At 42.7% G+C, this 15860-nt stretch overlaps 1 protein-coding gene across 2 annotated transcripts in view; it reads right to left on the bottom strand.

Annotated features, from left to right (window-relative positions):
- PHC1 (polyhomeotic homolog 1) overlaps positions 1-15860 on the bottom strand; it is a 189594-nt gene that overhangs the window by 31566 nt on the left and 142168 nt on the right. For both annotated transcript variants that reach the window (XM_085619935.1, XM_085619936.1), the window contains 3 exons: positions 3630-3738; positions 3316-3463; positions 908-1130 (listed from right to left, as the gene is read on the bottom strand). In XM_085619935.1, coding sequence (XP_085476061.1) covers positions 908-1130; positions 3316-3463; positions 3630-3738 — 480 coding nt within the window. The remainder of the gene's footprint in view (positions 1-907; positions 1131-3315; positions 3464-3629; positions 3739-15860) is intronic.

The raw sequence follows: 15860 nt of genomic DNA on the forward strand, positions 1-15860 counted from the left end.
CTTTTACAAGCTGCCTTGTTGTGAGGTGACTGCAAGAGATCTAAAAGTGATGTATAGCAAGAGAAACAGACTAAGGAAGTATAAGCTAACAGATTTCAAGCAACAGAAAATAAGTAAAGACACTTAGACTAAAGAAAGCCTTTTCCACAGGAGACAGAGTTCCATTGTTCATCCTGGAGATTGGTGGATGCGAGAGAGGAGCATGATGAACTACAAGGGTAGGAGCATGAAAGAGGCCAATCACTCAGGAATTTTGAGAAGAGCTTCTGCAAATCTTAAAAGCCTGGGCACAGCTATTCACATTCATTGGGTGAAAAGGGTTGGGATGTAAAAATCAGGTAATATGAATGACTTTCAAAATGAAGGAATTCACAGTTTATCTACACAATACAGGTCCAAATAAAATAGAACAAATAACAGTGACAAGTATTTCTGAATGTTCTAAAGCTTTGTCTGCCAATAACGCGATAGGCAATTGTACTGTTATGGATTTGTGCACACTGCAAAGGTTTTAGGAACAATCAGTGGAAAAAAACACACCTAAACATATTCTATAAGTAAGACTAAATATGAGTATTGTTCTGTTCTTATCATTCATATGTTCTTGCACATAATCTTGCCTTTATGTATTCGTCCTCCAATCAATTTCCTTCTCTTCTGCTATGATAGTACTTTCTGGTAGAAGTGTTTCCAAATTCCAATAAATGTAACACAATAGTTGATTAAAATAATAGTTCTCTAGCATGAGATTTATCCTCCATCGTACCCTCTTCAATCATTTCCTTTAGAATTTTCCCTAGATGATCTTCCTTGACCAAGTAGAAGATTTCTAAAGCTTATGAATTTATAGATGATTCCATGATGTACAAACAATAAATTGAAATCTAGAATCTGTACATGTGATTACCTTGAAGAGAGCCAATAAATTGGTACACCTCCTCCACACTCCAGCTACCAGGGTCACTGGAGAGGAAGACGGGGCTGATGCCCAGGATATCTGAAGAGGGAGGTGCACTGTTGGGGGTCCCTGGATCGCGCTCGCTGCGTCCAGATGCTGGACCGGGTGATGCTGGAGAGAAGGCTTCATCATAGCTGGAGTTGTCAGAGCCTCGGCTCGAGTCTTCCTGAGCCTGTTGGGAAAGAACATGGATACAGGTGAAAATAAGGACACCGCAGGCGAGGCCTCGGGTGCATTTGCAGAGGTTCTGCATGTCTAGATTAAGGTGCATTGTAGAGTGGTATGTGTGCCCCAGTACTTGCAAAACATAGCAAGAGTTACATATTAAAAGTGGGTGTAGCTGCAGAGATGTATGTGAACTCTTACAACTGGAACAGCAGGTGAGGCTGCAAGCAAAGAATTTGGCGCATCAGCATTATGCAGATGTACTACCATGGGGTGCCGCATGTCAGGAAAGAAGTCCATTGGCAGAGCGGCATTTGAGCCCTGAAATTGTAGAGGTTGTAACTGCCTAAAAAATTAACCACATTGGTGGTGCTGTCTTTGAGATAGTGAACTGCACATGTCCTGAAATAACCAATAGTGTTGCAGCTCAGGAAGGAAGCGCACTGACAGGGCTCTGCAAGTCCTGAAATAGCTGGGAATTCTGCAGTCCTGAAATAGCAGGGAGGTTAGCTAGGGAATTGAGAGCTGCATGCCAACCCTGAAACAGCAAGGAGTATTCCAGCTGAGTAATGATATACCCTGGAAGAAGTGCTTATCAGTCATGAAACAGCATGAAGTGCTGCCGTTGAGAAAGACAATGGTTACTTACCTGAAATAGTTTTGCAGTGTGGTACTTTTCTAGATGCACATAATTTGCATAAACCTGGCATGTACAGATCTGGTTAGGAAATCCAGACTTAGGGCCTGATTATGATCTTGGCAGACGGGGTTACTACGTCACAAACGTGACAGATACCCTGTCCACCAAATTACAATTCCATTACATCCTATGGAACTTGTTATATGACGGACGGGATATCTGTCACATTTGTGGCAGAGTATCCTGTTCACCACAGTTGTATTTAGGCCCTTAGTAAAACCTAGTTTCTTTCAGGACATCAACCATAGGCGTAGCCTATAATGCCAAGCATAAACCCATACCGAGCCTGTGCATCACCTCCATCTTCATATTCTTGCTTCCCCTGTTCTACCTAAGACTTCCTATTTCTACCTATTCTAGCTTCGTCTTCTATTTCTATCCTTCTATTTTTTCCTGATCCTTTCACCAAGGAGGTGGGAGGGTAGGATGTGATTCTAGAAGAGTTCCATCCTGCAAAACTATTTTCGTAGGAAAGTAACCATTTTCTTATGAGTCCCATGCTTTATGTAGCAGATCTCATTCTGCAGAGGAGCGTTTAAAGGGTAAGCAATGCTGCCCATACATTTCAATACTGACAGTCCTACTTGTGCTTCCTTTCTTTTGCCTGGCCCATAACATAATGTGCTCACCATCGTTTTTTTCTTTTTTCCCCTACATTTTTGAGTCTTATGTTTGAACTGGGCGGCGCGTTTACAGGTCTCAAACTTGAGTTCCTTTAGTAAGCAGAGGTTGTATATCTTGTAACCATCCATTTGTACAAAGTTACTGTAACATTTTGGGAAGAATTTAAAAGGACTATTTTCCATGTCCCTAAACTGAAGGGAAAGGACCACCAAAATGTGAATTCTTCAAACTGCCTATGGCAAAAGCTCCACAGAAAAGACTGCTCTCCTTAGAGTATGCTTTGATGATGTCTCTTCCTTAGATGCAAGTCCTTTTCCTAATCTCGATCTATGATCTCACATCTCTCACGCCAAATTTCACCCAGGACGGCTCTTGAAGATTATTTACTTCTAAAACCAACTGTGGGGAAAGGGATCTGAAGGGAGAGGGGATGCACTGGACTACTGTGGGCTTATGCTCAACGTCACAGACTCTGCCTATGAACAATGCTAAAAAAGGGAGAAAAGGTTAGACTAAAATATGATTTCTGAACCCAACCACTAGATGGCCAAATATTGCAAAGCATGTGAAACCAGAAGAGGTTGGTGTTGCATAATAATGCTTATTATCAGAATTGTATGCAAGTCTGAAATAGTAGGGGGAAGTGTAGCAGGTCAGAAAAGGGGTATATTTTTGGAGCTGCCTGTGAGTCATGAAATGCCATTATGAGCTGATACGCAGGAAGGAAGCTTAATATAATAACTGAGTCTGGAAATAGCAATTGCATGTGAAGTGCACTGGAAGAGCTGCAAGTGATTCCTGATATAGAAAAGAGGGTGGCGAGGCTGAGGAGATCAAATCAAGATGTGTATATCTGTGGTGCTGTTACCTGCATAAGCTTCCCTTGTAGTTTTGTGCGGGCGATTTCAGAGCTGCTGCGTCTGGGTCCTTGTCGCCACACACAGGCATTGTTGGCCTCCTGCATTTCCAACTTCTTTCGTTTGAGCTGGAACTGATAGCTGCAGCTCACATTGTACCTGAGCAGAGGAAACAAGAGTTGAAGTACAAGTATATCCATTCAAAGTAACATCTTCTTATCAGTGTATCTTCAAATAATTGGAACTACCTATGCAAGAAGGGAATATTTTATCGCGGAGGGGACTCTTGCAACCACAGTCTTTCAGCCCAAAACAGTAAAGTTACCTTTTAGCGCACGTCATGGAGCAGAACCTTTTGGAACCACGGAACTTTTGGGCTGGAGCATATTTCCCACAGAACTCACACTGCAGCATATCGACCTTCTTCTGCATCTCTGCATGTGGAGAGGAAACACAGAAGAGGGTATCAGTGATAGTCAGTCATATATTGCAGGAAGAGATGCAGGTGGGAAGAGTCTTGGGATGTATGTTTCTATTAGGATCCTTGAGCTTGATTTCCTGTGATGATGCAAGTGAAACCGAGACAAGTCATTGGAGTGTACTTCAATGGCCAGATCATGCCTGGATTTCTCTAGTGGTGCAGGGATCTAGTGCGGACAGTCTCAGGCATGTAACCCTATACCCATCCCAGGTCTCAATAAAATGAGCCAGTCCGGTGTATTCCTAAGGACCAATAGTTTCCTGTGGTGATCCAGAGGCTGGTAAGGTGAGTCCTATCGGTGTATTCTAATGGTTTATCCAGCAGTGGATCTTTGGTGGAGTCACTTTCTTGAATTGTGCCTATGGCTAAATAAAGTAGTATGACATACATGTAATACAACAGAATCTTGTTCCTCAAGGTTGGCATTATTTGATACAAGCGGGATAAGAACATCCCTTCCTCTAGGGGCCACCAAGCTGCATGCTGTTAATCTTCTTAGTAGGGTCCCACCTGTTCAGCATGTTCTACAGAAAAAGTTATTCAAAGTTTTACTTTGCTGCATCTTTTTTGCTAGCTCTTGAGGGAATAAAAGACATGGATTGCCGCCCTCTCTGCTCCGTTTATGTTTCCATAAGGTTGGTCAAAGGACAGAAAAAGGGGGTTCCATTTTAAAGGTCAACATAATTTCAAAGACAAATAAATCACCTTTCTAGCTAAAACAGACTTACAGTTTACAAAGGGCATATCAACATAGGAAGAGCATTTTTTGTTTTGCTAATAACTTTGGCTCAGTTTGACGAATCTTCATGAAAGTTTCCCAAAAAATGTCATCTATAACAGGTCCTCCTGAAAATTTTTGTGGTGATCCATCAATTGAGGAACTAGAAAAAAGGGGTAATTGCATGGTGTGGGTTGTTCCAATCGTGTAGGGGAATGAGCAAAATCCAATTTCCCCGTACAATTTCCATTGAGAACATTAGACTTCGATAAAGAAAAAATGGCAGGACAGAATACACCAAATTTGGCAGAAAGCTAGATCTTTACCAAGAAAGCATGCTTTTTATGATTTGATGTAAATCTGTTAAGTAGATTTGGAGAACTTAAAATACAAAACTAAAAAACATAGGGATATACTGACAGTTGGTCCCTCAGGAGTACCACAGGAGCAGGAATTTAGAAACTAAAGCGTTGTGATTTTCCGAGCAGTTTTCTGCCATCGGTCATTTTGCTCCCATGGGAACAAGAACAGTCCTGCGGGATTGGTGGACTGAAACATCAAAAGAAATGTTGCATCCACCATAACAAGACACACAGACTTGGCCCCCGTCTCAATATCAAGTAAGGGGGCAGAGTAGACGTACCTTGACTCCCTGGTGCTCATGGGGGGTCCCAGAGGGCCACAGCAATTCTGCAAGCCTAAGCGGCCCACGTAAAATTAAATGTGGTGTGCTGTGTCCGGGGGGTGGTGGGGGCTGTTCCACATGTGGGAGGCTGAGTGCATGGCGTTTGTGGTTGGAGGTGCAGGCCCTCTAGGAGGGAGGCCTTTCACCTTGCTACTTGTGTATTCTTGTACAGTACGTCACACTTGGTAATCCGGATCATTTGCTGAGACGCTACCCCCAAATGCACTGCTTTGGCGGACCGATTGCCAACATCAACAGAAGCAAAGAAATATTCAACATTGTGAAGGATTTCATCTCACTAGGGGCGGATCTAACTCGATCACCCACTTGCAGGAACTGCAACAATCTCTCTCAATTCTTCAGCAACAAAATCACCACTAATTATAGCAAATTCAACCTGCTACAGGACCCGACAGACCTTATCCATTGCCTCCGTAGCTTAGCCAATGAACCAATGCTAACCACATGGCTGGTCATCGCCCCAGCAGAAACGGCCGCAACACTGAAATCCATCCAGTCACTGCCCCTTTGGACTACTGTCCCCACCATACAAACTCCAAAGAACTGCAACCCATCAGTGCCATGCTAGCACCCATTCTGAATGCCTCCACCTCTTCAGCGACCTTCATAGCAGCTTGGAAACATGCAACTGTCCTCCCATAGCTGAAGAAACCCTCCACCGACCCTCCTACACTCGCCAACTACAGAATGATCTCCCTGCTGCCATTTCCAGCCAAGGTCTAAAAGAAAATCATCAACAGACACCTCACCGAATACCCCCAACAGCCCTCAACACCACTCAGTCTGGTTTCAGACACAACCACGGCACAGAAACTACCCTCATCACTGCCACGAATGACATCCGCATGACTCTGGATAGAGGAGACATGACGCCCCACATCCTCCTGGACCTCTTCACAGAATTTGATGCGGTCTCTCGACGCATCCTCATCTAACACTTGCACGACTTAGGAATCCAAGGACCAGCTCTTTCCTGGCTGGAAGGACCCAGTCAGTCATTTTAGCACCATAAACCTCGGACACCAGAGACCTCATCTGCAGAGTTCCCGAAGGATCCTCCCTGAGCCAAACCCTCTTCAATGTATACATGCTTCATCTACTCCGCATCATCCCCTCCCACATCAACATCCATTCCTACACAGACGACACACAACCCATTCACTACTTCGTAGACAAGATGCCCATTAGCCTGATATCTGCATAAACCCACTGGATGAAGACCACCAGTCGAAAGCTGAACACCTGACATTGTGTTCTTCGGGATGAGCACTTCACAGTGGGACTCCCATCTTGTGGAAATCAGAGCTAGGACCACCATCCACCCACCCACGCCAAGAATCTCGGAATAGTCATCGACATGACCGCCTAAGTCAACTTAGTCACTGCCTCATGCTTCCATACACTGAAACTGCAGAGGAAGATTTTCAAATGTCTCCCAATCAACACATGTCCTCGCCACAAGAAAGCTGGGCTCCGGGAACAGCCTCCATGCCGGGTTCAACAAAAACAACTCACCAGAAGGTTGTAGACCTTTCAAAATCCGGCATCACTCTCAACCTCCTACAACACACTCACATCACACTACACTTGACTGAGCTCCACTAGCTCCTCATACACAAACTATCACAATTCAGACTCCTCATCCACACTTTCAAGGCACTGCATAAGAATACCTCAACAATTGCATCTACTTTCACAAATCTTCCAGACACATCCCACGTGTACGGAAAATTATACAAGGTATATCGTTAATGAAAATGCATCAACCATAACCTTAACCTCTGGCAAATGCTTAACGGTGAGCCATTTGTCAATGACACCCTCCTTAATCATTAGGTCCATAGGAGCTACAAAGAAAATGGAGTAAATAACAGTGACAAGTATTTCTGAATGTCCTAAAGCTTTGTCTGCCAATAAAGCAATAGGCAATTATACTGTTATGGAGTTGTGCACACTGCAAAGGTTTTAGGAACAATCAGTGGAGAAAAACACACCTAAACATATTCTCTAAGTAAGACTAAATAGGAGTATTGTTCTGTTCTTATCATTCATATATTTTTGCACATAACCTTGCTTTTATGTATCCGTCCTCCAACCAATGTCCTTCTCTTCTGCTATGATAGTACTTTCTGGTAGAAGTGTTCCCAAATTCCAATAAATGGAACACAAAATATTTGATTAAAACAATAGTTCTCTAGCATGAGATTTCTTCTCCATCGTTCCCTCTTCAATCATTTCCTTTAGAATTTTCCCTAGATGATCTTCCTTGATTAAGAAGCTGATACCAATGATCTCACATTCAAATAAGTCATTGTTGAGAAGCACCACAGTTTCCTCTGCAATCTCCTTCCTAGCCTCCTGCCAATGAATGATAGATGATCATTACAGTAAGTTTCCTGGCTAAAAGTAATCAGCCTGCCCCAGCTGTACTGTCAACACTGGCACTTTTGTTAGCACCAGTAATTACAAACTAACCTCCAGCATGGTTACAGGGACCTGGCCCATCATAACCAGCACCATCCAAACACTCGGTGGAGGAGTAACAGCAGGAAGGATCTACAGAACAAGACACACAAAGCCTAGAACAACTTCCTTATATAAATAACGCATAATTAAAGAATTCATACAAGGGTTTTTAGAACTTTCATATTTAGTAAGTAGACATGCTTCACTATAAGACTCAGCACTGGCAAAACCCATGACTTCTGCCTGAATCTACACAGACTTCAAACACTAAATACATCTTCTCACCATCATATGGCGAGTAGTAGAGAATCATGTGTTTCCATCAAGGAAAAACTTTCCATATGTACCACAAGGGAAGCTAAGTTGACAGGCATAGCTGGGGTGCAATTTAAATTTAGCTCAGTAAACCGATATATATATATATATATATATATATATATATATATATATTAGCATACATCAAGCTTTTTCAATCAAGAAAGCACTCTCGAGCCCAGCTCCATATGCGTGAGTTCTTTATTCACAAAATGACAAACAAACGCCCGACGCGTTTCGGTGCAGCCGCACCTTGGTCACGGGTAATCGGTAGTTTGTGAACAGTGAAACATATAGTGAATAAACAAAACATAAAAGTAGGACTACCTGTCCCAACTCAGTTTCGAAAACGTTTTACTTTGGCATCCATCTTGGAATGGTCAAAATATATGAATACCGCTATTCAAAGTGTCATTATTCAAGACAAAATATGTCGTGACATTAATAGCTAAGTGCATAACTATGATTTTAAATGTTATTCAATTCTGCCCAAGTGGGCATACATCATTCATAACTATTATGAGCGAAAAATAAAAATAGTGCACATTATTTAAATCAAGCCACTGTAAGTTGTTTTGGATAATTCTGCCCCAGTGGGCGTAAAGTTGTCGAATAGCAGTGTTTTTCAAATTATATAATTTCAATCCAACTAAATCATCTGTAAATCCATCTTCTTAAAAAGTATGCTGACAGTCTGGTCTCCTACAAAAATACAAAATTGTGCAATCACTATGATATATGTGCAAAGATAAAAACAAACTCATGGCTTCTCATCAATATACTACACTGTGAGCTCTCAAAATTGCAGCACAAAAACATGATTAAATTACCCTAAATGAACCGACATTTCTTCATCTTTATTCAAACCCAGTGGTTGGACGGTGTCATACTTAATAATCAATCTCGACTCCAGTTGTCTCAATTCTCTCACTCTGTCTCCGCCCCTTTCTGATTTAAGAATTCTGTCTAGGGCACAAAATTGTAGGACATTGACATTTTTTCCATGTAATTCTTTAAAATGCCTAGCGATAGGGTATTGTTTGTCCTCATTAATGATTGCCCTTGTATGTTCAAGAACTCGTTTTTTTACCTGATGGATGGTACTTCCGATATAAACAAGTGGGCAGGGACAACTCAAAGCATATACGCAGTAATCAGATTTACATGATAGATGCTTCTGGATCACGTAAGGTTTGTGGTTTTTGGATAGAGAAATTTCCTTTCGATTCACACTGTTCTTACAAGCTTTGCATGAATTGCAAGTGTAGAATCCTTTTATGTCTCTTTGGTTCTTGCTTTCCTCTTTCACAGTACTACTGCAAAGAAGATCTTTTAAAGCTGAACATTTCCTAAACGTGATTTTTGGTTGATTTCCCACTGCTTTTTTCAGAACTGGGTCAATGTTCAAAACGTGCCAGTATTTTTTCAGACAATTTCTAACCTGCCATGATTGGTTAGAATATGTAGTGATAAACCTGATAGGCTCATTAATCTCTTCTCTGGAATTTTTTGGATCTAGGAGGTCTTCCCTTCGAACAGTATTGACTTTACTACATGCTTGTTCTATTATTTTATTCGTTTACCCTCTTTCTAGAAATCTTGCTTTCATGTTTGCCTTCTCCAATTCAAAATCCAATTATGTACTGCAATTCCTCTTTGCCCTTAATAATTCTCCGTAAGGTATACTACGGATCAGATTCTTTGGGTGGCAACTTTCGGCATGTAAAATGCTGTTTCCTGCTGTTGGCTTCCGGAACAGCTTACTTTCTAACTTGCCATTATTTACATTTACCACCACATCTAGAAATTCAATTGCCTTTTTCTCTATTGTACATGTGAAGGTCAGATTGCAGTCATTGGTATTTAAAGTGGCCACAAATTTCAAAGCATCATCTTTATCACCTTTCCAGATGCAGAACACATCATCTATATACCTGGCCCAGAGACTGACATTGTGGGTAAAAGCCGAGATGTTGACCGCTACCTGCTCCTCCCACCAGCCCAGGTAGAGACCCGCGTAGCTGGGGGCAAAGCAGGTTCCCATTGCAGTACCCTGGGCCTGGCAATAGATGACGTGGTTGAACAGGAAGAAATTGTTCGAGAGACATCTTTGCATCATACATAATAGCATTTCAGTATGTGAAAGATATTTGATGTCACGCTGTTTCAGAAAATGATGATTAGCTTTAACTCCCAAGTGGTGGGGTATACATGTATACAGGCTGTTGACATCAAGTGTCATCAGCCACATGTCTTCTTCCCACTGTACTTTGTCAATCACTCTTAAAAAATCTCGAGTATCTTGTAAGTAAGATGGGAGTTTTTGGACATAAGGGCGTAAGAAATGATCAATATACTTGGAAGTATTCTCATAAGTGCTACCTATGGAGGACACGATAGGTCGTCCAGGAGGATTAACACTGTTTTTGTGCAGTTTAGGCAACAAATACAAGGCTGGCAGTTTGGGATGGTCGCACTTTAAAAATTTGTACTCATCATCTGAGATCAAATTTTCTCGTTTATTGAGTAGCTTTGGGCATGAATTTGACTAAAAACCAAAGAATGGCAGTTGAAGAACTACAAAACAACTACAAAACAACAAAGAAGTGGTTATAAAAAAGTCCGACAAGGGCGGAAATGTTGTAGTTTGGCCAATTAAGATGTATTTAAATGAAGGTAGACGACAACTTGAAGATGCCCAAAGCTACTCAATAAGCAATAGAATCTGTTATGAGAAAAACAATACTGAGTATCAGTTACAACTAGTCGGATGGAAACGAGAAAATTTGATCTCAGATGAGGAGTACAAATTTTTAAAGTGCGACCATCCCAAACTGCCAGCCTTGTATTTGTTGCCTAAACTGCACAAAAACAGTGTTAATCCTCCTGGACGACCTATCGTGTCCTCCATAGGTAGCACTTATGAGAATACTTCCAAGTATGTTGATCATTTCTTACGCCCTTATGTCCAAAAACTCCCATCTTACTTACAAGATACTCGAGATTTTTTAAGAGTGATTGACAAAGTACAGTGGGAAGAAGACATGTGGCTGATGACACTTGATGTCAACAGCCTGTATACATGTATACCCCACCACTTGGGAGTTAAAGCTAATCATCATTTTCTGAAACAGCGTGACATCAAATATCTTTCACATACTGAAATGCTATTATGTATGATGCAAAGATGTCTCTCGAACAATTTCTTCCTGTTCAACCACGTCATCTATTGCCAGGCCCAGGGTACTGCAATGGGAACCTGCTTCGCCCCCAGCTACGCGGGTCTCTACCTGGGCTGGTGGGAGGAGCAGGTAGCGGTCAACATCTCGGCTTTTACCCACAATGTCAGTCTCTGGGCCAGGTATATAGATGATGTGTTCTGCATCTGGAAAGGTGATAAAGATGATGCTTTGAAATTTGTGGCCACTTTAAATACCAATGACTGCAATCTGACCTTCACATGTACAATAGAGAAAAAGGCAATTGAATTTCTAGATGTGGTGGTAAATGTAAATAATGGCAAGTTAGAAAGTAAGCTGTTCCGGAAGCCAACAGCAGGAAACAGCATTTTACATGCCGAAAGTTGCCACCCAAAGAATCTGATCCGTAGTATACCTTACGGAGAATTATTAAGGGCAAAGAGGAATTGCAGTACACAATTGGATTTTGAATTGGAGAAGGCAAACATGAAAGCAAGATTTCTAGAAAGAGGGTACCCGAATAAAATAATAGAACAAGCATGTACTAAAGTCAATACTGTTCGAAGGGAAGATCTCCTAGATCCAAAAAATTCCAGAGAAGAGATTAATGAGCCTATCAGGTTTATCACTACATATTCTAACCAATCATGGCAGGTTAGAAATTGTCTGAAAAAATACTGGCACGTTTTGAACATTGACCCAGTTCTGAAAAAAGCAGTGGGAAATCAACCAAAAATCACGTTTACGAAATGTTCAGCTTTAAAAGATCTTCTTTGCAGTAGTACTGTGAAAGAGGAAAGCAAGAACCAAAGAGACATAAAAGGATTCTACACTTGCAATTCATGCAAAGCTTGTAAGAACAGTGTGAATCGAAAGGAAATTTCTCTATCCAAAAACCACAAACCTTACGTGATCCAGAAGCATCTATCATGTAAATCTGATTACTGCGTATATGCTTTGAGTTGTCCCTGCCCACTTGTTTATATCGGAAGTACCATCCATCAGGTAAAAAAACGAGTTCTTGAACATACAAGGGCAATCATTAATGAGGACAAACAATACCCTATCGCTAGGCATTTTAAAGAATTACATGGAAAAAATGTCAATGTCCTACAATTTTGTGCCCTAGACAGAATTCTTAAATCAGAAAGGGGCGGAGACAGAGTGAGAGAATTGAGACAACTGGAGTTGAGATTGATTATTAAGTATGACACCGTCCAACCACTGGGTTTGAATAAAGATGAAGAAATGTCGGTTCATTTAGGGTAATTTAATCATGTTTTTGTGCTGCAATTTTGAGAGCTCACAGTGTAGTATATTGATGAGAAGCCATGAGTTTGTTTTTATCTTTGCACATATATCATAGTGATTGCACAATTTTGTACTTTTGTAGGAGACCAGACTGTCAGCATACTTTTTAAGAAGATGGATTTACAGATGATTTAGTTGGATTGAAATTATATAATTTGAAAAACACTGCTATTCGACAACTTTACGCCCACTGGGGCAGAATTATCCAAAACAACTTACAGTGGCTTGATTTAAATAATGTGCACTATTTTTATTTTTCGCTCATAATAGTTATGAATGATGTATGCCCACTTGGGCAGAATTGAATAACATTTAAAATCATAATTATGCACTTAGCTATTAATGTCACGACATATTTTGTCTTGAATAATGACACTTTGAATAGCGGTATTCATATATTTTGACCATTCCAAGATGGATGCCAAAGTAAAACGTTTTCGAAACTGAGTTGGGACAGGTAGTCCTACTTTTATGTTTTGTTTATTCACTATATGTTTCACTGTTCACAAACTACCGATTACCCGTGACCAAGGTGCGGCTGCACCGAAACGCGTCGGGCGTTTGTTTGTCATTTTGTGAATAAAGAACTCACGCATATGGAGCTGGGCTCGAGAGTGCTTTCTTGATTGAAAAAGCTTGATGTATGCTAATTGAAGGAGGATCGCTACCTCGCTCGAGCCGCCGCCAGGAAAGCGGCAGGAAAATCAGCGAACCCTGTTGTTGATATATATATATATATATATACACATACACACACACACACACACACACACACACACACACACACACACAGAAATTGGAGGTGACCACCCAAAGAGGGGTCACTGTATAACGACTGCATTTATGAGAATCCCCTTCATCCTCTTGTATCCGGTAGAAAAGAAAAGGTAATTTATCTGGAAATACACTTCTCCATTTTTGATATGTTTCACAAACTCACATTCTTCAATTGCTCCCTGCAGGAGAGTAGGATCTGCACTTATGTTGCCCCCACTTTTTCTTCTGATGTATACACTGGTTTCTGGCTTTAGTCTGGCTGGGTCCCTGCTAATCAGGGCCCCAGTCTCTCTGTTCTCTCTAAACGACTTGCTGTGCATATTAGATGCACTAGTGATTGGATACTGTGGTACCTTATGAGCCCCTAGTATATGGTACCTTAGGTACCTAGGGAATAGACACTTCACAGGCCTACCAGGGGCTGCAGCATGTATTATGCCACCCCTGGGAAGCATTCTCAATCTGACACCACAGGCCTGCTACTGCAGCCAGTGTGAGGTAGTGTTAGCACTCCTCACTGAGATATAGGTTTCTATATCTCCCCATACACACACATATAAACCTATCAGCCACCCCTATGGCAGGCCCTATCAATCCTGAGGGCAGGGTGCTTGGTTTACAATGTGAGGGGGTGCCTGCCTGAGCAGGGCCCATCTGCAGCTACCAGAGTCTATTCTCTATGGCTGTTTGTGGGTGCGGTTAAACCATATACTCTTAAGTGCATTAAAATGCTAACTTTGGAATGACTGCATCAAAACATGTCGTGTTTGGTGTCAAACAACTTGGAATCATACCCCCACATCAGCCCATGATGTGGGAACATGATCCCACCCTTCTAGAAGGGACGACATGTAAAACAACAGAAATTTGAAAGAGCCCTGGCATCACAAAATGGATGCCACCAGCACAGACACTGGGCTGCCCTCCTGCTGCTGACTGAAACTCGCAGTGGAGGAAGCCCAACAAAAGGCATCCTGTCACAGGGAGGTGTCACCACCTTCCAGACAGGATTTAGTGTATTGGGGCTGGGTGGGTGCACTCCCAGAGTGCTTTGAAGTCCTGCACTGGGGGAGCAGTAGGCTCCTCTGTGCAAGCTCAAACCGGTTCAGGGGCTACCTGTTCCTGCTCTGGGGCGAAACTGGACAATGGGAAGTGGGTGTAACCACCCCCTCCCCTGACCCTCCTAGAGGAGTGGTCATAGAGCTAGTCCCTCCCCTATCTTCACTATAAGATGGCAAACTTTGCCATTGCAAAACAGATGACCCTGGACGACGCTCTACAAAGAAGAATCCTGGCCCTTCAACGTTCCACTACCTTTGGAAGACAGAAGAATCTCCCTTGGAGTCAAGGAGTGACTCCCCTGCTTGGCAGGCACCAAAAACCTTAATCAACGGTTGCAAACTTTCCCGCTCCCGCTCCCGCCGGAGTTCGAAGTCCCTGCAGCCCTGGAAGTGGATTTCCTGACTTCTCGACGGCCATTGTGAGTCCCCAGCGGAGCTGTGGCGAGTGGACCCCACGAGTGACGAGGAACAGCAATACCCGGGGACCGTGCACTATTGTCGAGTGCAAACCCTTTACGACGTTCTACGAACTTGTGCATTGGACCATTTGTGGCCCAAGCCTCCAGCAGGTTTTGCAGCAAAAATCAGAGGCCTACCCGGTCCCGAGTGACTGTGGGCTCCTGTGAAGCATTTCGTGAAGAGGTGTCTTCGCGATCCCTTGCCCGTTGGCTGGTGGGTCCCCCGAAGACTTTATCGACTCAAAGGGCTCTCCTGGTTGCTCCAGGCCTGCCCTCACTTACCCTTGCTGGGCGAGTCCCTCAGACCTTGCTGGTCTGCACCATCGACTTTCTTCACACGAGACTTGCAGTTGCCAAGGCTTGTCGGCTCCAATCTGGATGCCGACACCGCCATCAGCTACAGACGTCGTGGGACACACATTTCGAATCCAGCTGTGGTCATCGTCGATCCCTCCTGGACCTCGTGAGCTTAGAGTCAAAACACCATCAACGACCTGAAATCACCAGACATCCGTGGTCAGCCATCTTCCTGGCCGCCGGTCACTGGCAAGTGACTTTGAACACTGTCCCTTCAATTTTCAGTTTGTAAAAAAACAAATGCACAGCAAACAATAGTCAGTATTTCAAGTGTCCTTGAACACAGTCGTATGACAAGAAACTCTCCAATCAGGTCCGGTTGCAGATTTTTTAATGATCAAGCAACAACGCAGAACAGCAGCAGCCGACGCGAGTTTCGCCCTCTGGGCTTTTTCAAGGCTTGAAAGTCGAGGTTAAGGCTCCTAGCTAGTTCAGAGTCGCAGAGTATGTATCATAACTTGAAAGATTAATTCCCGAATCACCGCCGCCTATGTTACTCTTCGTGTCACATGTGAATGTGTGCGGCCGGGACACGTTCTCAAAAGCGGTTTGTCGTCATGGTAAACACACCGGACCTTGATAAGTCCTGATTCAAAGCGAAATCTGGTGAGAAACGTATGGCAGCTCGGCGTATTATAATAATACGCCGAGCTGCCATACGTTTCTGCGTTGTTGCTTGATCATTAAAAAATCTGCAACCGGACCT

Source organism: Triturus cristatus, chromosome 7 (genome assembly GCF_964204655.1).
Source record: "Triturus cristatus chromosome 7, aTriCri1.1, whole genome shotgun sequence".
In the NCBI taxonomy this organism is placed as follows: Eukaryota; Metazoa; Chordata; class Amphibia; order Caudata; family Salamandridae; genus Triturus; species Triturus cristatus.